The sequence below is a fragment of the Chrysochloris asiatica genome, unplaced genomic scaffold, assembly GCF_000296735.1.
Source record: "Chrysochloris asiatica unplaced genomic scaffold, ChrAsi1.0 scaffold00005, whole genome shotgun sequence".
NCBI classification, from domain to species: Eukaryota; Metazoa; Chordata; class Mammalia; order Afrosoricida; family Chrysochloridae; genus Chrysochloris; species Chrysochloris asiatica.
The window spans coordinates 17,478,312-17,503,594 of record NW_006408523.1 but is presented as its reverse complement, the minus strand read 5'-3'; the positions used below and the strand labels follow the sequence as shown (position 1 = coordinate 17,503,594).

The 25,283-nt window shown below is 41.1% G+C and overlaps 1 protein-coding gene across 1 annotated transcript in view; it reads right to left on the bottom strand.

Annotated features, from left to right (window-relative positions):
* Positions 1-3,779: 3,779 nt before the first annotated feature.
* Positions 3,780-25,283, bottom strand: part of DZIP1 (DAZ interacting zinc finger protein 1) — an 80,501-nt gene continuing 58,997 nt past the window's right edge. Inside the window, exons 12-19 of the mRNA XM_006831997.1 lie at positions 18,045-18,187; positions 16,030-16,192; positions 15,060-15,189; positions 14,793-14,843; positions 12,656-12,849; positions 9,830-9,960; positions 8,607-8,781; positions 3,780-3,859 (exon numbers count right to left, since the gene is read on the bottom strand). Of these exons, the coding sequence (XP_006832060.1) occupies positions 3,780-3,859; positions 8,607-8,781; positions 9,830-9,960; positions 12,656-12,849; positions 14,793-14,843; positions 15,060-15,189; positions 16,030-16,192; positions 18,045-18,187 (1,067 nt within the window). The remainder of the gene's footprint in view (positions 3,860-8,606; positions 8,782-9,829; positions 9,961-12,655; positions 12,850-14,792; positions 14,844-15,059; positions 15,190-16,029; positions 16,193-18,044; positions 18,188-25,283) is intronic.

Genomic DNA, 25,283 nt, shown 5'->3' with positions numbered 1-25,283 from the left:
CAGAGCGCCACTGCAAGCTACATCGAGTTGGTTATTAAAAGGGAACTGTTCACAAAATGATTCCATCAAGGTCCTCCTATCATTAACACCCCAAAACGATTTTTTAAATATGAATTGGAAGAATTTATTGATTGTGTGGATGTAAATGTTCTTACTCAGTTGTATATGAATCATTTTCTGTCGTGGCTTTCTATAAAAAAATAAACAGGTTATTTACAGGATTTGTATACATATATTTTTTATACACTTATAAAACATGTGTTTAGTACCAGAATTTCAAGCTTTCCTGTTCATACACTGAAGTCTTTGCCCTTCTTCTATAAGTTACTTTTCATTCATGTATTAAATGAAAGGTGTATAAGGAGTCGTTGTACTGACTCACAAACACCCTGTCTGTATAGGGTCTCTGAGGCTTCAAATCTTCTTGGAAGCAGAAAAGCCTCATCTTTCTCCCGCAAAGTGGCTGGCGGGCTCAAACTGCAGACTTTGTGGTTTGCAGTCCAGTACTTAACATATGGAGCCACCGTGCTCCACATAAGGAGTGGAGTCTTGTGATCTTATGAGACTGTTCCTCAAAAGGTGTTCAGGTAAATGGATATATTCCTGACTGCATCCAGTCTACCTTGAGTTTCTTACAGGTATGAGAATAAAGGCAGAAGGACAGGGAAACAGGACTAAGGTTTTGCGCCCTTACTTCCCACTCCACTCCTACCTTAAGTTGCTGCTTTAGCTTCTCTAGCCCACAAAGCAGAGTTCTGAGGTAGAACAGGAGCTGAAGCCAGGATGCCAGGAACGGCTGGCTTTGGAACCCAGAAAAGAAATCCTGGAGACCATAGGGCACCTTTCTCATTCAGAATGGTGGGGCTGAGTTCCAGCCTATCTCTCAGGTCCTGTGTATGGAACTTTCTGGATTACTGTGACACCATTATTCCAGGCATGGAAGGTGCTCCAGTGATTTTTGAACAAAGAAAATATATTCCTAGAACCAGTCCTTTTAGACCACGTGCATAGAGGAAACAGTAACCCCAATTCACAGAGCACTGATCCAAATATCTTACACACCTGACCGCTCTGTGCAGTAATCATTATTATTATCTTGAATTTACAGTTGAAGAAATTTAAGCCAGGAGTTTTAGGTAACTTGTTACAGTTACCTAATTTTAGGACTTTGAACACAGGGAGCCTAGTATAAAATACATGGTTTATAAGCTTAGAAGCCAGGATGGTGAGACTTCGTCTTTCATATTTCAGACGTGTTATCAGGAAAGGCCAGTCCCTGGAGAAGGACAGTATGCTTGGTAAAGTGGAGGGTCAGTTAAAAAAAAAAAAGAGGAAGACCGCCCAAAGAAACGGATTGGCACAGTGGCAGCAGCAATGGGCTCACGTGTAGCAACATAAGGGAGGATGGTGCAGATGGGGCAGTGTTTCATTCTGTTGTGAACAAGGTCAGAACTGACTCCATAGCACGTAACAACAGCAATAAAGTTTTAGGTAGGACTTGGTATCTATCTTATTTACGACCAAGAACTTTCTAATATGAGTCACAATATGGGTAACTACAATAAGGCTTAAAAGGAAATCACATTGTTTTCTGTGAGAAGAAAAAGAAATTGACAAATCTGTTATATTTTTAAAAAATACACACAAAACTGTAACCTAATAGTTGAAATGTCTTATCCAAAGATACAAGTGGACTGAAAGACATCACAACTGAGCTGAAGAAGTTAATTTATTGAGCAGAAATATAAGGTAATGGTCTAAAGAATAAACCAAATCTATTAAAATTAAATTTAAAAAATATTAGATAGCACTAAAGGATAAAATGAAGACTTACTTGGGTTTACTTAGTAGAAGTTTACCTCATATATCCCCTAACCTTTTCCATTCAAGAATGAAGATATGGCCGACACAGAACTTGGAATAGAGAACCACAAATGAATGTCCCTGGCAAGTTTTTAAATAACTCAGTTTCTCCAGTTTTTGTTGGATAAGAATTTATAACAATAACTACACTTCAAAGTTGTTGTAATTAAATGAACTAAGCATGCATGTTAAGGAGAAAAGGCAGGTAGCTTAAGAAATATCTGTTGAAAGAATGAATCAGTGAGCCAAGTGACCCCTGGACCACCTTAGGCACATGTGTTACTGTTTATCTCTGCCCTACCCTATGAAAATTTAATCTGGTGTTTATTAAACCTTTTGGAAACATACATATAAAGTTAGTATATTTGTATAAAAATGGCTGGAGGAGGAGGAAGAGTCCTGGTGTGGCGCTGTGGGTTAATGTGCTGGACTGCAAAGTCAGTTTGAACCTCAAGGTTGGTTCAAGCTCACGAGCCGCTCCTTGGAAACCCTATACAGGGTTGCTATGTGTCGGAACCGACTTGATGGCACATAACAACAATTAAAAAAGCTGGACGAATTTCTTGGGAGTAGGGAAGTTGTTGTAGTGCCGTAGAGTCAGTTCTGACTCATACGGCCCTGTTATAGGGTTTCCAAGGCTTTAACTCTTCGAGGGAGTAAAAGGTCTCATCTTTCTCCAGAGGAGCAGCTGGCGGGCTTAAACTGTGGACCCTTGTGGTTCGCAGTCCAGTTCTTGGTAGGGATATGCTACAAATAAAAAGGATCCTAGAAGGGGGAGAAACAGATAAAGATTCATTCTCACATTAGTTCAGGATGTTGTATGGCATGAATACCAAGGCAAGATTGTCCTTTAGTACAGATCCTAATTAATTTAACTCAGAAACAAATTTGCCAACGCTTAGCCAGAATCACCTCTAATAACTCAGCCAAAGTCACAGTGATGTAAGGTGGGCTTTACTCAATAGGTTTGCAAAATAAAGAGATTCTAAACCCAACATGTGTTACTTTTCATTAAAATGTCACTTTTGGGGAGGAAACAGTACAGATAGTAACACAAAGTATAAAAATGAAAAAAAGTTGATACAAATTTCCTGACCTTGACAATGTCACTGTTCAAGCACATAACTAAATCAGTTCTGAGGTATCTCAAATATGGGTAGGACATAAAAAAAAAAAAACTACAGACATATGAATTTGGTAGTGATTCCAGCTTTTCTATTGATATTCAGCTAAACTAATTGGCCATAAAGTCACTACATTTCATTCATAAAATATCCAAAGTAAAGATCGTTCTGCTTGAACTAGTTTTAAAATAATCATTTTAATCGCAACATGCTAACAACAGCTCAGTGCTGCACATGAGGACAGTACCCTAGAAAAAAACGTGCTGAAAGGCAGATCTCGCTAAACTGTGACCCTTCTAAACTTCCTTTTCCATGGGGAAAAAAAGATCGACTGAAATTTTCGCTGATTCCACTGATTGAATTTTAAAGATACCAAACAGAATTTTATAACAATTCCAATATGTGAGAACTTATATAAGTAGATATTTTTTTTAAGTTTTCATTCAAACCCAAACCTGCTAGAAGTTTAAAAAAAAAAAAAAGAAAGAAAGAAAAAGTCACTTAAAAATCAGTTTAACAAAAAAAAAAACTTAAGAGCTAGAGTACCAATCTGAAGAAAAAACTTTCTTATGACTTCAAGTAGCAGACGTCTTCAAACCTCTATCTGCTTCAAAATACTGTGGACAGTTTATTTCTCAATACTGTGCGGACGCCATTCGAGAGATCCTGTTACTGAGGGGAATACTGCAGGGCATGATCGTCACAGCCGTGAAAGCAGGTTACTGCCATACTGCGACGCTGAAATACTGCTGGCTTCTGAAAGCACCTTGTGCCATTCATTTGGGATTGTAGTTACACATCTGAAGAGTCGCTCCAATCAGTCACAGTCACTAAGCTGCTTTTTAATGTGCTTGACTCATTTTCTTGAAGGCCTGTGGGAGGAAAGAGAGAGAGAGAGAGGAAGGGGAGACCCCATGATGAAACAAGTACATTGCCAGGTCTGTAAAAATCCGTGGTGTCACATTCTAATCTATGACTCTGTGCAGCTAACCTCATAATGTTGTTGTTGTTGTTAAGTGCCATGGAGTCCATTCCGACCCATAGCAACCCTGTATAGGGTTTCCAAGAAGTAGCTGGTGAACTTGAACCATCGACCTTGCAGTTCAAATGGCTTTGCAGTCTGGTGCATTAACCCACAGTGCCACACCAGGACTCCTCATAATGAGGTGACTATAAAATCGGGCCACAAAGCAGCCGTACTGCTAGGAGACATCACAGGCTCCTTCCCCAGTACTCAGCACAAGGCCAGAAGGGTGAATGTGCTCAGTCCATGTTGTTGTTGTTGTAGTCGTTACTGACCGTATGTGAATAGATGATACAGGAGTGGAGGAGAAATAGGAGGAAGTGCTAATCGATCTTGTAGGGTTGTTGTTGTTGTTATGTGCCGTGGAGTCGGTTCTGACTCATAGTGACCCTGCATAGGGTTTCAGAGGCTGTAAATCTCCTTAGGAAGCTCATTTGAAAACGGCTGTGATTTTAAGCCCTGAAAGAGCGCTGAGTGGAGAATGCCCCTGAGTCTGACTTGAGGAAGGGTCCCTTTGAAGGATGTGGGGTCCTGGCACTGAATGAGGAGATGTGTACCGTGGGCCCTGAGTACTGACCAACTAACATGTAAACATGGTTTTATGGTTTTCAGTGATTAGAATCAACCTGAAGACACAGCACAAACAACTTAATGACGGTGACAGAACAGAAGGTAAATGTCCTAACTTGGCTACTTACATGTAAAAGCACAGCCCATGGGGGGAGTGGTGGGGAGAGGCAGGGATGGCTTCATCTACAAACAGGGGCGGCTGGCAGGGGATGCCAGGAAATGCAGAGATCAGACAGACTTCCAGGCACTCATTTAAAATTGCAAAGAGAAGGGGAAGGAGAGGTGTGGCAGGTGCTGAAAATGAACCGAATCCTCACCAATCTCACCAGGACATCAAAGGGCAATGTCTAAAGTTGATGAATCAAAAAACAGTATCCTTCTGACTAGGGTCACCATTGTTAGTCACAGACAGAATGGGAGAAAAATATGGAGAACTAAAGTTCTTTTGGGGAAAGAAAAAAAAAGCCAGATAAACAGGAACTTCAGAAAGCAAAGGGCTCCCTGGGACTACTGCCCTGAGACGCTCTTTAAATAAAAACTGAGCCTGTCCCCTGAGATCTAAAGCTGAGTGCAGGCATTTTGAGAGCCTTAACTGACCACTGCCTGAGCCCTCCCACACACCTCACTTCACCCCCCTTTTCCTGTTAGTGATCGATCTCTTACCTATATGCTTTGAAAATGTTAATGATCATCTAGGCTGGAATGAAGCCTGGAGTCCTGGTGTGGCGCTGTGGGTTAATGCGCCAGACTGCAAAGCCTTTTAAACTTCAAGGTCGGCAGTTCAAGCCCAATAGCTGCTCCTCGGAAACCCTATACAGGGTCGCTATGGTTTGGAACTGACTCAAGGGCACTGAACAACAGGCTTGAAGCCTAGTTCCCCTTCTGTGGCTTCTAAGAAGAGGAACCACCAGTTCAGGAAGCACTAAACTTTCTGATAGGCTTATGGTCCAGGTGTGCCGCTGTAGGATAAGGAACTTGATTGCAAGGTCAGTTTGAACCTTAAGATCAGCGGTTCAGTCTCATGAGCCACCGCTCAGAAATCCTATGGGGTCGCTATGAGTCATCTGACTCAATGACACTAACAACTACAGCAACATTGGGACAGCTGATCATCTTGTAAACTAGTAATGGAAACCAGAATGATGAGATTGTAGCCCACCCACATGTATAAATATGGCTTCCAAAAGCTGTTTCCTCGGATACCATCCCTCTTTATTACGGGGCTCCCAGGAACCAGCTTCCTGACAATAAAGGCATTTCTCTCTCTTTATCTGTGATGTTTGTGAGTTGGGCTCAATGGCTCCAAAGCATCGAACCTATAGTCATGAGCTGACAAAATCCCTGTTTAACAAAATAACAGCAACACATAAAATAAAAGATATTAACCTAAAGATCAGTACCTTGTGGTGCCATAGGATATGCACTCAACCACAAGGTTGGTTTGAATGGTAAAGTGCAAACTCACCAGCCACTCCTTGAAAATCCTATATAGATAGGGTTGCTATGAGTTGGAACCAACTCAACAGCACTGGACAATAACAGTATCACTGAACAATGTGTGTGGAAACCGTCAAACAGGAAGCTAACTTCCTGGGTACATTTTCACCAAAAACTCCAAGTTCTTTTCAAACAGGGAAGCCAAAAGGAGCCGTGGCATAAGCACCTTGCTCGGAGACGGAAGTGCCCCCCAGGAGCACTAATGCAGAACTGAGGAAAGACAGCGTAGGCGCTGAGAGGGGGCACGGAGCAGCCCTTCTGCACACTCCACTGTGGCCACGTGCAAGAATTACATGGAGCAAACTATTAACATTTCCCCAAAAAACTAACCATATGAAGAGTTAAGTTTCTACATTAGGTAAAAGAAACACACTGGTAGAGCGATGGGTAAGGTCGTGATTGCAAACTGTAAGTCTGGCAGCAGTTCTGTGGAAGAAAGACGTGGCGTTCTATTCCTGTAAACACTGTTGCTGTTGGTGTGAAGTGCCATCGAGTCGGTTCCAACTCACAGCAACCTGTCATAGGGTATCTGAGGAGCAGCTGGTGAGTTTGAACCGCCGACCTTGTGGTTCAAATCAACCTTTCAGCCCATCATGTACACTGCAGAGCCACACCAGGACTCCTGACCATAAAGATGGCAGTCTAGGGAATCCTATAGAGGCAGTTCTACTCTTCTATGGGGTCACTATGAGTCGAAATCAACTCAAAGGCACCCCAACATTATCCCCACAAGAAGGTGCACGGCAACCAACCATCTGAACAAATTGTTTCATTTGCAATTTATTCCATTTGGCTGGTGTGGCGCTGTGGGTTAATGCGCCAGACTGCAAAGCCGTTTGAACTGGCACCAGCTGCTTGGAAACCCTACACAGGGTCGCTATGGGTCGGAATCAACTCGACGGCACTTAACAACAACAACATAATGCTATATGTAAAAGGTTTTCTGAAAAGGTAAGAAAATATTCAACAAATGAATACCACGGGCTTCAAATGTTTGTGGGAAAATGTGGAAAAGATAATTTGGGTACAATTTACAAGGGAAATCTTGTTGGAAAGGTAAGAAACTATTCAACAAATGAATACCAGGGGCTTCAAAAAGTTTGTGGAAAAATAGAACGAAAAGATAATGGAATTTTTCCACAAAGTTTCTGAATCACCCTCGTACATAAAAATTAGAAGAACGGTGTCCTTCAAGAACAAGATTAGATAACTCCATTTCTATGAGGCACCTGCATGAATAGAATATGTGCATGGGTGTTTTCAAAAGTAATTTTTAAATATTTTTAAAGATTAAGCCTAAAATTAAGTAAAAATAATAATAAAAGTCAGAAAGGTGTACATACTTGGCACCTAGTTTTTAAATATCATAAAAAAGTATCAAGCCCTTTGTTATGTCGATAGCATTGTCTGATGATATATTGCATACGTAACGTAGCAGTCAAGATATCAAACGATGTACTGCATTAGGCATATCTGCTGCACAAGGACTAAGGTGAGCCTGACCAAGCAATGGTATGTTCATAGCCTCACATGTATGTGAAAATTGGATAATGAGTAAGGAAGACCGTAGAAGCATTGGTGCATTTGAGTTATGGTGTTGGAGAATATTAAAAAGTACCATGGATTGCCAGAAGAACAAACAAATCTGTGTTCTAAGCAGCCAGAATGCTCCTTAGAAGACCAAGACTTTGTCTCTCATACTTCAGGCATATTATAAGGAGTGACCAGCCCCTGGAGAAGGACATCATGCTTGATAAAGTGACAGGTCAGTCAGTGAAAAAGAGGAAGACCCCTAACGAGATAGACTGGCATAGTGGCAGTAACGGGCTCAAGCATAGCAACGACATTTTGTTCAGTTGTGCCTAAGGTTGTTGTAATGCAGTGCTGATTTGACAGCACCTAACTACAACAACAACAAGGAGCTCTGGTAGTGTAGTGGTTACGAATCGGGCTGCTAACCTCAGGGTCAGCAGTTCGAAACTACCAGCTTTTCCACGGGAGAAAGATGAGGCTATCTGCTCCTGTAAACATTTACAGCCTCTGAAAGCCTCTACAGGGTCACTATGAGTCAAAACTGACTCTATGACACATAACAACAACAACATCAGCTCTCTCGTAACTGACACATGACCTGTCATTTTTTTGACTTGTGTGACATAAATAGTGCACACGTCGTTTAACAAAAAGCTCTGGATTCCATGTTGTTGTTGTTGTCGATTCTGACCCACAGCGACCCTGTATAGGGTTTCTGAGGAGCAGCTGGTGAGCCTGAACCACTGACCAAGCAGTTCAAACGGCTTTGCAGTCTGGCACCTTAACCCACAGTGCCACACCAGGACTCCCTGGATTCCACAGAGGAAAAAAAAATTAACTGAATTTATGTGAAAAAAAGGTAAGAGTGAGTACCACTAAAAGACCCTGTCAACACATATAAGCTACAACAGCAAAGTATGAATTTATGAAGAGAAAATAAAATACAAAGAACTGGGATATGGACTGAGCTTTTATAAAACACAAGTGCAGCCAACCTTCTCCCTTCAGCACAGTAAGATTTGATGCACCCCAGGCATTTGTTATGTGGATAGAATTTGGTTCATTCTTCACAACTGGACGTTCCTTCCTTTCTTTCTCCACGTTCTTCCCCACAGACTTTTCTTCCTCTGAGGATGAGATGTCCCAGTCATCATCATCCACATCTGCACACTAGAAGAAAGACACGGAAAATAAAGCTTCTTCACAAAAAAAAGCATGAGTTTGAACTCTGAAGTATTTTGTTGGTTTGACTTAGCATCAGAAACCGAAATAAGTTGGGAACCTCCAAAGGACCCTAAGTCTGGAAGTCCATGTTTTGAAAGCTGAGGGAACCACCACATTTCCATTTCTTGCCATGGAAATGAATGCTTCCTGTTCTACCAATCACGATTTTAGAAAATTCAAAAAAACTACATTGTAATCATCTGAAAGACAGGCTGTACCCCAAGCAGGATCTGGGGCAGCTCCACGGCTCTTCAACCTCTGTGATAACAGACCACCTAACCATAGGATAAATCACAGAAGGTTCTGGAAACAGACTTTAATGTTTCTTCCTTTCCACAGGAAGGAACACCAGCTGTAGAAAGAAACATCAGTTCTCTCTTAACTGACACATGACCTTTAGTCATTTTTTGACTTGTGTGATATAAATAGTGTTAAAGAATAAAAGCCGTTTAACAACAAGCTCTGGATTCCATACAGGAATGAAAATTTAACTGAATTTATGTGAAAAAAAGGTGAGAGTGAGTACCACTGGAAGACCCTGCCAACACATATGAGCTACGCCCAAAATACAACATGAACTTTGTGAAGCCCCCCCCACCACATACTAAGTATTATGAGTTCTTGCTCTAATATCTTTGATGGATAGGAAAAATGCAATACTTATAACAATTTCAAGGTAAAAATCTGTTTCTACCATATTAAATATTTACATCGGTTTTTAATTTCACTATGAAAAATATAATTATTAACATGCATTTGCATTCATAAAAAGATTAATTTATCCATGTATTGTTGTTGTTGTTGTTAAGTGCCTTTGAGTCGGTTCTGACCCATAGAGACCATGTATAGGGTTTCTGAGGATAGGTTTTCTGAGGAGGCGCTGATGAGCTTGAACTGCTAACCTTGCAGTTCAAAGAGACTTTGCAGTCCAGCGCATTAACCACAGTGCCACACCAGGATTCCATGTATACTAAGCAAGAAAAAGCGATTTTACCTTTAGTTCTTCTTGTAATTCTTTTTTGATGAACGCCTCAGCAACATTAATTCCACCAACCGGTTTATTAACATTTCTGTTATTTGACACTGTTCTTTCAACTTTTTCAGTTAGTGTTTTAATAGATGTTCCTACAGGACAATAAAAATGAGTCAGTGAACTTTGAAAAAAAAAATGTATGCAATAAAATTTTACTCAAAGGCAAAAAAAAATGTCAGTAAAGCGTTTTTCATTTTTTACCCATCTTTAGGTCTACAATAAGCTTAACAGCCAACTTAGAAAGAGTCTAAGTTTTGTAAATCCAAATGTATTATTACAATAAAATCAATGGGCATGTTTTGGGGTTGAGAACAAAGTTACACTGAACACTTATTCTTTCTTAAAACTCATAATCCTTCAGACTTTGAACTATAAAAAAGATTTTAAGTCAAAGAAAAATAGCCTCATAGAAGTATGTGATCAGAGACTTTCATTTCTTGGGTTAGCCTGCATGAATAGAATATTCATGGGAGTAGTTTTAAAAACAATATTTATACTGCAGCCCTCAATGCTTCACACTGAGGTGTGAAACCTAGAAAGGATTTCTTTGTAATTCGGTCAGGAATACCCCAAGCACAAGACAACCTTAGTTATCTCTCTAAATAGTGTCTTTCCTAAATCTGAGCTTCACAGCTTTAAACCAGTGCTTCCTGGCTGCTCATACACAAACCAGTTCCCCATGGTACTGAATCTGTGGGTGTGGGGGTCAGAGTATTTTCATTCCTATAGAAGAGGTCCTAGAGGAAACCAGAAAACCAACCAAACCCTCTGCCACTGAGTCAATGCCAACTCACAACAACCCCACAGCGTAAAGGACAACTGCTCCGTAAGAGTTTCCAAGACTGGCAATATTTTCAGAAGCACGTAGCCTCATCTTTCTCCCACGCAGCAGCTGGTGGGTTTGAACCACGTGTTCTTACAGTTAAGATCCTCGATGCTTAGCCAGGGCTCCTTAAACACTGACCAGCTTTGGTGAAGGCCCTCAGCAGAATGTGGCTCAAGTCACTATGTGCAAGATGCTGGAGAGGAGTTTTGGGTCAATGAGAAGCAAAGTCTTAGCTCTTAATATCTCCCCAAAGGCTCAGAGACACAAACATCAAACTCGTTCTAACAGGATATGCTGTGGTTAACAGCTGTGAAAGAGGACAACAGAGCAGGAGAAGTGAGGGACAGATTCAGGAAGAGACTGGGGTAGGCCTGTGGAGAAGAAAAGGGTTGAGGGCCAAGGGAGATCCGACTATGCGGAAAAAACATAGTAAAACTCCCACCAACTGTCCTAAATACTGACGGGGCTCTCCTGGGACGAAGTGTTCCCACACCAAAATAAAACCGCTTAGTTGCTGTTGAGTTGGTTCAAACTCACGGCGACCCCCATGTGTTATATAATATAACGATTCCAGAGGGTTTTCTTGGTTATAATCTTTATGGAAACAGATTTTCAGGCCTTTCCTCCATGGTGCTGCCAACTTGGTTAGGAATGATTGGTAGTATTATTCAACAGAGGTCCGCTCATTCTTCCACAGTCCAATGTGAAGGGGGCCCTATCATTCATTCTCCACCATGGTTCTCAGATCTCCTCCTCTCCTCCATCTCAGCATTCCCCCTCTACGTCTCTTTGGGTCCTGTTACTAATCACTCCTCACTTCATGTACTGAACACACTGACGACACCACTTGGCCTTCTTCTGCTGCCCGAGTCCATCTTCTTAGGCAATTCAGTGTCAGGCCTACAGCTGCTGGGGTTCAAGGGAAAAGTAGAATTGGACATAGACATTCGGGAATCCTCAGTGTATGGGCAGTAGGGAAGAGGGAGTAAATCCAAGCCAGAGCCTCTCTTACCTGTGTCTATGGTCCTGTGTAGGTGTCGCCCTTGCGCAGCACGTTCCCTCCTTCTCATTAAAAACACCCAACCTTGATCTCATCTATCAACTACACCTTACTTATAGGTCAACTATGGCCCCGAAGTCACTCTTACCACAAGCATGCGCACAAGCTCTATTTCTGTCATGATTCTTCTATTTCGTGGAGAAAAAGGAAACTTACCCAATCTCCTATAGGATCACACTTCCATCTCAATTGGCCTTTCATTGATGAACACTCATGCCTCTCACATCTTTAGAAGCAAGTAGCTTCCACTGCTCCATGTAATCCTGGCCCTCTCTCTTCCTGTCATGCTGACCTCTAGAATGGGCTGTCCTCACTTTCTGTGTCTGTGTCTTCCATCTCCATCTCACCACCCCACTGAAACCTCTTAACAAATCCTACAGGACTTCTTCGTCCTCATCTGACTTCATCTTTAGCCACATACAACCTTGTTGACCATTTTCTCCAACCCTCCTTTCCATGGTAAGTGCTTGACCACTACACCACTAGGGATCCATCTTGCTCAAGAGACCCATCTTAAACACATGAACTAAAAATCTTTGACATTTACTTTTCTTCAAAATGGAAAAACAAAAAACAACTATAACCATTATGAATTATTTCATTGATCTTTATGATCTGAACTCAAAAGTTTCTCCCAAGTGGCATTACTGACATTTTGAGACAGGTAAGTCTTTACTGTGGGGGCTGACCCGTGCACTGTAGGATGTTGAGCAGTGGTACCCTCCCACTTGAGACAATTTCAATTATTCTCTGTAAACTGGTTGACTCCCAATTCTAGGTATCTAGCCAATGCCAACTGTCTATGAGGGGCAGGGTGGGTTGGCGCACAATCACACACACTAAGAACCAGAAACACTGTCCTAAATAAAGTTTAAAATGTTTTTCATTGAAGAAATGTCACCTGCAGGCTTAGGAGAAACATCAGAGTCCTCAATTTCACTTCCTTCTGTCCAGTCAGTGTCACTTTTGGCAGTGTTTTTCCCAAAGCTACTCTTGGTGTTTTTATTCGGCTGCAGAGGAAGCAAGTCTGGGGATGTATACGCCTGTACAAGGTGGTCATCATCCAATTCCTCCTCAGAACTAAAGGGGGGAGTCCTAAACAAATTAAAACCAAAACAGGTGGCGCTATTTCCATCACTGTAAGTATTAACAAATTATGCCTCCTAAAGGGGTCAGACTTCCACAGGTCACCCCGACACAGCACGACAAAGAGTGACATGCCCATGGATAGAATGGCAGTGGGGTCAGGAGTTACGCAAAAGGTGAGTTATTCCAGATCTGCCAATCTTGAGGCATATTTATCCAAATGTATTGACGCTATAGTTCCACTCTAAATCCAAATTTACGTATCCATCATATTCTTGGTTTGTACCCACCGAAGAAAAATTTATCAAGGAAAGAAAAACAATTTTCCTCACTAAAACGATTCCAACTTTTTAAACTGTTATTACTTGCAATTTGCATCTCTACTGCATCTTAAAAAGAACTTATATACATACACAATCTCATTTGATTTTTTAAATTACCAGGTAAGATATGTATTATCACTTCCTTTTAAGATACACAGAAGTTTACAGGAGTAATCAAAACAAACTCACTGCTGTCCCATCAATTCTGGGGCAACTCCGTGGAGCAGAATGGAACCGTCCCGACGGTTTCCAAGGCTGTAAATCGTTACAGAAGCAGACTGCCATGGCTTTCTCCTGCGGAGCGGCTGATGAATTCAAACTGCCTACCTTTCAGTACCCACTGTACCACCAGGGATCCTCTATAGGGGTATTCATTTATTCAATAAATATTGATATTTATGAGAGACGGTGTCAGGCTTTTAAATGTTGATGCATTTATACTATGCTCCATGAAATGAAGTTCCAAGGACATTGATTTTGTTGTTAAGTGCCGTCGAGTCGGTTCCGACCCATAGCGACCCTGTACAGGGTTTCCGAGGGTGTAAATCCTTACGGGAGTAGAAAGCCTCATCTTTCTCCTGCAGAGCGGCTGGTAGTTTCGAACCGCTGACCTTACGGTTCACAGCCCGATTTGTAACCACTATGCTACCAGAGCTCCAAGGACATTAGGTGCATGAAAAGTACTTTTGAAGGATAAAATATTTATAACATCAATGCCTCAATGGAGAAATACTTATGGCAGCGATATTTTCAGAATAAAGCAGTCATGATGAAATTTAACTGTGATAAAGTTTATTTGTAACCAATGACAATAATATGCCTACAATTTATTGAGTACTCACTAAGTACTAGGCCAATTTGTAGAAGTAGGCTGAGATACAAGCAGTTTTATCTCCATATTACAGAGAGGAAAACTGAGACTTAAGACAGGTAAACAACAGAATCAACAGCACACTGAGCTAAAATGCTTAGTATCTTAAAAGAATCTAAGAGAATAGCTTAGAACTCTAAAGTATTATCTGGAATAAATCTACATTACCATGGATCCAGGCTTGAAAACCCAACAGCATGTAATTTTCACATTTATTGAGAAATTACTGGACTTTGGGGCAGGGTACAGAAATGACAGAGGTGTGCTTAGTGGAAGCCACAATGTGATGAGCCACAATGCTAATGACGTAAGAAATTACAGCTATAAAGCCATGTCACAAAGAGCATACTACATAGTTAGAAGTCACAAATTTGTAACATCGAATAATTATAGCTTTGTTGTTGGTTAAGTGCTTTGGAGTTGGTTCTGACTCACAGTGACCCTGTATAGGGTTTCCAGGGTGGGTTTGAACAGCTGACCTTGCAGTTAGCAGTCCAGTGCTGATACTACAGCGACACACCAGGAGTCCTTTGGCTAACCACAATAAACATGCTCATTTACAGTGAACGGAATATTCACTGAAACGATTGCTTTAAATTACCTTCCCCTACCCAAGTACTACCAGCCGCTCCGCGGGAGAAAGATGAGGCTTTCTACTCCCGTAAAGATTTACACCCTCGGAAACCCTTACTGGGTCGCTATGGGTCGGAACCGACTCGATGGCACTTAACAACAACAACAACAACCCAAGTACTCACGTAATAGTTGGAGGCTTTCTGGGAAAATTATCTTCTACATTTTTCCTGATTCTAAAAAAACAACAGAAAACTATTTCTAAGCTGTCTGATTTAATAATATAACATAACGTTCTATGTAAGTGGTCATTTTTGCTTCTAATGCGTATTAACGAGGGAGAGCAACAACAAAAATCTCTTGGCCTATCAACATGAGACTGGTAGGAATTCCTCATGTCATTCTCTGCTGGGTCAAGCATAAGAAGAGAATTTCAGGTTAAAAATACTCACTTTGGAGCAGATGTCCTATCAGTAAAAACAGGTTTTTGTCTAACCAGATTTCTGCTTTTCCGAGGAAGTTGTACAGCTTTGGGAATTTCTCCAGTTGAAAGGGAATCCATCTGAGCAGCAATGTACTTATCTGCAAGAGTCGTATCATTCATGAGTCTCACTGCCTTTGTGAGCAGTCAGTGAGAAGCAAAAGCAATCATGCAATACTGTACAACTGCTGTGGGAACAAACAAGCACGTCTCTGAAGTTCAAAGTCAAGACTACAGACTTTAAATATCTATAAATGTAAAAACAAAATCAGAAGGCCGTACAGGTATGTAGGCCTTGATGTCCACTGGGACAACTTGCAAGTGCACAGAGGTCTGTTGTTTAGTTTTTGAAGAGAAAGTGGTTCTCCTTTTGCTGACTTTCCCCTAATAGTTTTAAAGATCCTCAGCCCCAGACTCTTGCAGCACTGGACCAGGGGTGGGCCAGAAGCAGGTGAGGCAGAGGGCATTGGCTCTCAGGTTTTGTTCTGCAGGCAGGCAGACAGACGGAAGAGACAGGGCTGTGGTTCCAGGCTGCTCCTGCTGCTCAGGCCGACAGACCAGCATCATTCCCTCCTCACTGACCCTGTCTGCTCCTGCTCCAACCTGCTCAGTCACCACGGCTGTTGCCTTCTATTCCTCCAACCTCCACCAGCAGTTCCAGCAGCAATGGTGGCAGCCACAGGACAAGCAGATGCAAGCTCTCATAAGATTTTAATATGGTGATCGTGGCACGTCCAAATCACTTACCATCTTAGTTCACAGAACATAGTGTGAAAAGTAAGTGACACACACCTGTACCTAAGAGTTCAAGCCGTAAAGGAGTTGCCAATTAAACACAACTCACTTTTTATGTAAATTAATCTAAAATTTTGGAAAGGTTGTTAAATGTCGAATTTCACTCCCATCTGCAGAGCTGAGATGGAAGTTGGTAACAGGCCTACCTGAAAACTGTAATGTTCTCTCCTCAATTTTACAGCTAACTTCATGTTCAAGGACTTCTCGAATTTGCTGAATGTTAGGTAATTGTCGTTCTCTCTCATGTCTCACCGATTCCACAGTTCTCAGCACTCTATTCAAGTGATCGCTTGGAATACCACGTATCTCCTAAAGAAACGAAAGGTTAACTTAATCCAGTATCATGGGTGGCTTTCATTTCATGGGTACACGTCAATATTAACTAGGCAAGTCTTTCAGCCCATCCTTCCTGAGCTCCAGCTGTATGTCAGGTAGAAGAAACCCCAACATATAACACACAGCTGTGAGTCAAAAGGACTCATAAGGCATGTGTATGACCTTCGATGGCTGGTCAGCCAATGCAAAGCTGAGTGTGATGTGGACCCAAGAAGTTCACAAGGGCTGGAGGAGGTCCCAGGAGAGAGGTCCCAGGAGACTCCAGAGGCCAGGGGAGGCTTTAAGGGGAGGCTAGCGTTGTGTTCTAAAGAATGATAGGACCAATAAAATAGAAACAAGGGGGGCATTTCCAGATGGGTAGGGATACCTTGTCAATGCAATGGTGCAAATGGTTTACAATCATCTACTAACCCACTCAGACAGTATTTAACTGTTCTAACTAATGTATGTAGTTTATGTTTTTTACTTTTTTTGTAGGGCACTAAGAGACAAATTCATGAGTTTGGAAGTCAAACAACTCTACCATTCGAACTCTATTAACTTAGACAAATTATTTAGCTTGTCTAAATTTTGTTTCTTCATATAAATAATAATAGTAATGTTGTTCTTGTTGTTATTTAGTGCCGTCTACTCAGTTCCGACTCATAGCCACCCTGCTTAGGGTTTCTGAGGAGTGGCTGGTGGTTTGAACCACCAACCTCGCAGTCCAGTGTTTATCCTACAGCGGCACACCAGGACTCCAATAATAGTAACTGTACCTATTCTAAGGGTGGACTCCTGGTGTGGTGCTGTAGGATCAGCACTGGACTCCTAATCACAAGGTCAGCGGTTCAAACCCACCTGTAGCTCCTCAGAAATCCTATATAGGGTCTGACGCGATGGCACGTAACGACAACAACAACATTATAAGAGTAAGGAGCACTGGTGGCTCTGTAGGATCAGCACTGGACTGCTAACCACAAAGTTGGCAGTTTAAACCCACAAGTATCTCCATGAGAGAGAGATGAGGCTTTCTGTTTCCAAAAAGATTTAGCCTTGAAAACCCTATCTATATATACAGGGTCACAATGAGTCGGAACTGACTCGACAGCACGTAACAACAACAACACTAACTTAAAGATTGGCAGTTTAAGTCCACCTAGCAGCACCTGGCAATCTGCTTCCATAAAAATTACAGCCAGGAACGATGAAGCACAGTTCTACCCTGTAACGCCATGGGTCGGAATGGACTCGATGGCAGTAAGTTGTCAATGTTAAAAAGAATGGTGTGAAAAGGTGCCCATAACAAAATGCAGTTAAGGTCACTGGACTGTACATGTGAAAGCTGTTGAAATAGTCATTGTTTTATTACATAGTTGCCACAACAACACACAAAAAATGTAAAAAAAAAAAGACAACAGAGGCTGCATGGCATCTGGAACACTGAAATTATTCAATCTGGGAGCAATCTGAAATACAATCTTGAGTTGCTAGCTGAATGAAGGCCGCATTTGAACTGCCTGAATACAGATCCTGGAACCTTCATGACCTTCAGTCACTACTTAACCTCGATGGAAAGTAGAGAAGTTACTACTAACTACTATTTCTCGTGGAGATTTGTTTTGAGTTTTAAGTGAGTTAAGATTTGACAAGCCTCTTAGGAAGGTGCCTGGCTCACAGTGAACATCCTCCCAATAATGTGATGGCTAAATCAAGTCATATTAGCCTCTGGTCACCAAATGTACTTTCTCCTCTTCTCTGGCCATCTTTTATTTGGAAAACGAAGGAAGACAAAACTAGCAAGTATTCAACTAAATCAGTCAATAAATACAAAGACTGCACTTACTGCATCAATCCCCAAGGTCTCCAGTTTCTCCACCAAACTCTGTTCTAAAACTGCTCTTATTTCCTTAGTGAGGGAAGGATTATTCCTCAAAGCTTTCCTTAAATGTATCTTCTTGTTAGTTAATCTCTGCTCATTCTCTCTTCCTGAAATAAGGGGGGAGGGAGAATATGCTAAAAATGAATTTTAAGAAATACATATTTAAATCTCTAAACAGATAATGGTAAAATAAATAGCAATAAGCATCTGTAATGTTCTTTTGGTTTGTTTTTTTTTTGTTAAGTTCCGACCCACAGAGACCCTGTGTAGGGTTTCTGAGGAGCAGCTGGTGAGCTTGAACCACCAACCTTGCTGTTCAAACCGACCCTGCAGTCCAGTACACGAACCCAGAGGTTTGAACACTTAGCTCTGGGATACTTTAGTCATGTGACATAATATATACTGATTGAGTAGTATGAGTTATAGCTCAACATAAAGAAAACAAAAATCCTCACAATTGGACCAATTAATGACCTCATGATAAACAGTTTCAGTGTTTTTACAGATTCTTTTTCATCATTTCACTGAATTAGAACTCGATTACTAATACAAGAAGATAAATGCAGCTGTAGACACATAAAGATAAAAGAAAAAACTTATTTGAAAGTTTAATGTTTGATCGCTAAAAAACACTTCACTATTTCTTTATGAATTCATCTCTCCTAGGTCCAGTTAGTGTTTATGTATCCTTTTATGCAGAAAAGGTCTTATTCATTTTAAATAAATTTAAAATTGTATGTAGTGAATAAAAAAGTTCATACAAAATTTCACACTATGAAAATTATTACCCCGACTTCACAATATTTCACCAAAATATAAACGAGATCAAAGAGAGAGAGTCTTAGGGAAAGTATATTTTGTCTAAACCACCCAAATGTAAAAAACAAAACACACACTTTAAAAAAAATAATAATATTCTCTCTTTTCCTTCTGTATTCCTCCCTGATGCCCCACCAAAAAAAACTGTCTACTTTCAAAGAATTTACAGAAGGATGATCTCATGACCTTTTATAATATCTAGTTTAAAAGAGTTCAGAGAAGGGAAATCTAGTGGTCTTTGAAAGACTGAGTGTTTGGGTCAAAGGAAACTAGGAGCTACATACAGCCTTCAATATGGAGTTGCATCTCAACATAAAGAAAACAAATATCCACACAATGGGACCAAAAGCAGCATCAAGAGAAGCAGAAAGTACTGACATCAAGGATTTCATTTTACTTCGATCCACAATCAGTGCTCATGGATCCTATAGTTCAGAAAGCAAACAACGAATTAACTACATTGGGCAAATCAGCTGAAAAAGATCTCTTTAAAGTGTTCAAAAGCAAAGACGTTACTTTGAGGACTAAGGTGTGACTGATCCAATCAATGGCATCTAAAAACACCTCAAGTGCATGTGAAAGCTGGACAATGAATAAAGAAGATCAGAGAAGAACTGATGCATTTGAATTACGATGTTGGTGGAAAATACTAAATAAACCATGCACTGCCAGAACAAGCGAATCTGCCTTAGAAGTACAGCCAGAATGCTTCTTAGAAGAGATGAAGTCGAGACTTCATCTTACTTTTTAGACATGTTATCAGAAGGGACCAGTCCCTGGAAACAGATCATCATGCTTAATTAAGTAAAGGGTCAGGGAAAAAGAGAAAGATCCTAAGCAAGATGGATTGACGGTGGTGGGCGTGTGCCGTGAGTCAGTTCCAACTCATAGCGACCCTGCAAAGGGTTTCCAAGGCTGTAAATCTTTACGGGAGCAGAAAGCCTCATCTTTCTCTGGCAGAACGACTGGCACTTTCAAACTGCTGACCATGAGGTTAGCAGCCCAATTCATAACCAATGCACTACCAGATCTCCTTGGATTGGCAGTAGCTGTAACCATTAGTTCAAATATATCAACCACTGTAAGACAACTGCAGAACAGAGCAGCATTTCATCCTATTGTACATAAGGTTGCAATAAGTTAGAACCGACTCGACGGCACCTACCATGAACAGTGACACTTGGTAGAGTTCAGACTTTTACTGAATACTAAATCCGAATCTGGTAGAATGTGACGTGTGAAGTATCATTCTGGGTCTAGTCTCGGACCAGGGGAATTACCCAATAAAAATCACATCAAATGCTTTCCCTGAGCCTGGAGCTGCCGGAGTAGCCACAGGTAGGTAAGATCTTCAGGTACCCACAGTATCTTCAGATTTATAAAAGATCTTGAATAAAAATGCCCTTTGTTTATGATGTTTTCTAAACACCACTTCAATAATATTTCTGTCAACTAATAATTAATTTTACTAAAAGCAAACTATGTGGTGCTGTAGGAAAAGCACGGGACTGCTAGCCACAAGGTCGGAGGTTCAAACCCACCAGCCACTCCTTGGAAACCCTATTCAGAGTTGCTATGAGTCAGAATCGACTCAACAGTACTTAACAACAACTCTCAGTACATTGAAAAGAAAATTTTAAAATCATCCAAGATGCAAATTATAATAATTTTATGCAACTGAAGATTGATTGGAGGCAATCTTAAATTTAATATTCTCAGAATTCATACTACCATTTTTCCCACCAATGCTTTCAAATATTCTGAAACCACACACAAAATAGTGCTTTTGGTCTAGGAACTATCAATACATCAGAATTGAGTGGCCTCAATTACTGGTCTCAGCTTCTATTTATCCATTAGGTCTACAACTACAAAAGTACATCAAAGACTCAATGCAAACCCCCTTCCAAGACTAAGACTCAATGGAAATGCACGCTCTGATTGGTGACCACACACATCACCGATGGGGATAAGTGGGGTAAAAGCAGCAATGAAGCGGCAAGCTAAGCCCAACAATGTTCAGTGGACTTCTGTGGACCCAGCTGGGGACCTGGTTGGCAAGCAGTGTGAAGAGACCTGGGGACTCTTGGGCCCAGAGTCAGTGGCATGGCCACGAAGGACTTGAATAGGAGAGTGGAGCTACTGGCTGACAGGAAGAGAGGACATATGCACAGGAGCACCCACACTTGCAGATGATACCCACGTGACCTGGACCAGATGACTAGATGATCGGAGCTCAACCAGGAGAGGAAAGAAGAGGGGATAAAGAAAGAAAGAAAAAAAAAAAAAGAGTTAGCTGATACAGTCTGATGAACTTGACCTATACTTATGGAGCAGCGACTCAAAAGAGGGAACAAATCCTCACAGCAAGAAACATTCACACACACTCCCACACACAGAGTGGACGGAGAAGGGCAGCTTGAACATTGGATACTCAAATGGGGATGGGGGAACTACAAAGGCAAGAAGTGAATGGCTTACAAGCTTTCACGAGGGAACCTAGATTCAGACGGAATGGAGGAAGGCAGAATCTCCACTGAGTAGTATCCAGTCTGTCTAGGCGGGGCTGATGAAATGAAATGTAAATGGATCTCTTGTGATACAATAGTGAATAATTGTTATCAGGACTGCTTGTGAGGGTTGGAATTGTAAAGGTGGACATTTTGTGGCAAGGAGGTGAGTGACTAACTTTTCAACCTAGGAGCAGAGGTCCCTGGGACCATCAAGGGAGAAGAGTGGAGAGCGGGACTCTACCCAGAGAAGCAGTGATGCCTGAGATGGAGGCAGAGACGATGACTTGGAGAGATGGAGCTGTTGGGGACTTTGGACACAGAGAGGGAGAGGGGTTGTGTGCTGACGACCGGGGAGCAGGTTTGTAGTGTACACCCTTTGGCTGGCTGATGATGCATGGAGGGGATTGTAACCATAGCAATGAAATGATAGACAATAGGATGAATGTAAAACTAATGTTCTCCCATGTAAACTATCACATAATTCACAATAAAACATTAAAAAAAAAAAAATGTTGAAACTTACACTCTTGAAAAGGCCAGGACAATTGTACTGAGGAATTTTTTCCCATTTTGACAATGTACCTGCTCATTCTTCGAAGGGTGGCAAGGGCCACCCTATGAGAATTTTGTTGGGAAACCTTACACATCCATCCTACAGCCCTGTTAGTGTCTCTTCAGACTTCTTTTTGTTCCACAAATTAAAAAAAAAATTTTAAAGGAACACATTTTGAGACCCTCAAGGATGCCAAAGCTGTCATTTTGATGTAGTTTAAATTGAAGAACGCAGAGTTCTTCGGGAAAGGGTTAGAGAGATGGAAACACCGCTTACAGAAGCAAATGTTAAGCTGTCGAGTCAGTTCCAACTCATAGAGACCTTGTATAGGGCTTCTGAGGAGGAAAGTGTAGGTTTGAACTGCTGACCTTGTGGTTTGCAGTCTAGTGCTGATCCTACAGCACCACACCAGAAGACCCACAGAAACAAACAGATGGAGAATATGTTGAGTAATAATATCTACACATTTTGATATTTTTGTTTAATAAATGTTTCTACGATTTTATAGTAATACTTTTTGATTTACTCCCTAGATATGGGTTATGAGAAGACAAAGCTCGGAAGTAAAGGTACCATCGTTTCAACAGACACAATCTCCCCACTTTCGTTTACCAATTATGTAGGGATAACTTTTTGGCCTGTATCTCAGATAGAAACAAAACAGCACAGAAGGCTCTCAGCTCTGTCTGCTCCCGGGCATGGGCCACATAAAGTGTTCAAGTGATGCTTGGAATGGCTTAGGCACAGCTTAGAAGAGTTACAAAGCCTTTAGACAACAGTGGTTGGATTTATTTGCTTATTTATCCAGTTCGTGTTTAAGTTCTCACTCCTGATGTCCAGTTCATTTTGATGACCAAGTTCCTCAAATAGGGCAGATTAAGCATTTCCATCTGTTCTCAAATTGACTAGATTTTTGGTGTTTTCCTTGGAAAGCTATTTATGAATAAGTGAGAGATGCTTTATAAGGAAGACTCCTACAAAGATGGGGCTGGCCCACCTAAGCAATAGAGAGAGTACACAGTCCCCTACACACATGGGGTTGCCATGGGTCAGAAGTGACTCAATGGTACTAACAGCAACAGTTAATACAGAATGCGTCTCAGATGGTCTTATATCTTATCTCTGCATCTTCTCTAGAGTCCTGGTGTAGCGCTGTGGGTTAAAGCGCTGGACTGCAAAGTCAGTTTGAACTGCAAGGTCGGTGGTTCAAGCTCACCAGCCGTTACTCAGAAACCTTATATAGGATTGTTATGGGCAGAACCGACTTGACAACACTTAACAACAACATGCATCTTGTCTATGAAGCTGTCCAGGGAGCTCCCTGAAGGCAGATTGTATGTTTCATGCATTTTCTAAGACCTTTACAATGCTGAGAGTCTAATACATACTCTACTTGTTCTTTTCTTCGATCAATTTTACTGAGTCATAATTTAAGTACCATAACATTCCCTGTTTTCAAGTGAAAAAAGAAAAAAAGACTGTAGAGTAGACAGGGAAAAAAAAAAAAAACCATAACTTTATATAAAGGTAGAGTTAATCACTTGAAAACCAAACATAACTTCAGGTTTGAGTTTATCTTAGTGAACAATATGTGCTTAATATTGTTCACTAAGATAAACAAAACTTTACAGAGATCAGCATTTCCTCTGATTAAAATTTCTGAAACACACCCAAGCAGAAGGCCATGCTAATGCATTAGAACCTACACATGTGATTAGGTATATCCGCCATACAGCACAGCACTGACGGTAAGCAATTAATTGTAGTGCCAATCAAGTAATCAAAGAAAAGGAATTAATTTTTAGTCAGAAGGAACTTTATCTACGTCTAGTGACGAACTTCCTTTTCTACATAAGGATATTAGAGCCAGAGAGGATAAAGACACTTGTCCTAAGTCTACTAAGTAAGCCCTACGAAGCTCAGACCGACCCAGCTTTCTGTTCTTTCTTCACGTTAAAACTATGGGAAGCAAAAAACGTAATTCCAGCCCTGTCACTAATTAAACTCCACAACGTGAAGCAAGTTCTTAAACGGCCTGTTTCAGGTTTCCAAAATATAAAATGGCCTCTAAGATCCATTCTAGCCCTCACATTCTAATGCCCGATAAAACATCAGCATCAAGTATTACTCTGTACAAACCTGTCAAAACAAACAAACAACAAGTATGCAGAAATAGCCATGAGTTGTTGTCAGAAAGAACCACCATGTTTTTTGCAAACTTCAACTGGGCAAGCATTTATCTGCAGAATGGTAGCACACGGTGAGGGATTTATTGATGGGAATTAATCTGCTACCATGTGCTGAGCCCACAGAGGTACTAGTCTTGCAGCCCTCTCCAAGTCTCCCATCAGAGCTGTGTGAGAGTGGCAGAGATTTTCTTTCTCACCCAGCCCCCCAAAGGCGATAACACCCATGATGGCAGTTCATGTCACTGAGGCCACACTCACATCTGACCATGTGTAGGTAGAGGTCTAGAGGATACCTGGGCAAAACGATGCAGAAGGGAGAACACAGATGGAGCTGAAGGGTAAGAGACCACACTGGACATCGGTGGGCAAACCACTCTTCCTCTTGGAACCCTAGATGACTCACTGTTTTAAATGAGTCTGAACTATAACCCTGTGGTTCCACATTGACATTGATGTATGTGACCTCCTGACACAATGTGTAAAGCTTGCTCAAGGAACAAGAGAGTTTATGTTTTTGACATTAATAAAGGCTAAGCGTATGTTACTTGCAAGTAAAGGGATACAGTTCTTCGAAACTTAAATAGGATTCAGACTGGCCAACAGGATGGTGGAAAATCATCTAAAGACAGTATTTTAAAACACTATTTCTCTTTACATATAAGGACCACAAATAAAGTCTGGCAATGAAAGTGTAGAAGGCAGAGAATTGGGGGAGCCCAAGGAACAAGTATGTGCTTCTACACTGGGTGACAGCTACTCATACTTGCTGAATGTGGATGACTGCCCTATTTTTCAAGAGAAGTCAGATATTCAGATATTCATAAGAAATATTCTGACTCCTAAATATTGGCCACCAATTGTAAAAAGTTTGCCAACAGTGGACAGTTCAAACAAATCACTTATGTGGAATAGATTTAGCCTTCAGACCTCCCACTGAGACCTGGGTCAGGGCCACCTTTATGGCTGCTGGCTTCTTTGCTAGTGATTCAGCCTGCTCAGTTTTATTTGACAATGGAACACGGAGAGTCTTACATAAGAACCTGACAATATTCTTTAGAAGTTCTTATCTAAAAGAAGCTTCAAATGCCACCAACAACTTTTCATGTCTCTTTTTATACTTTTTTTTTTT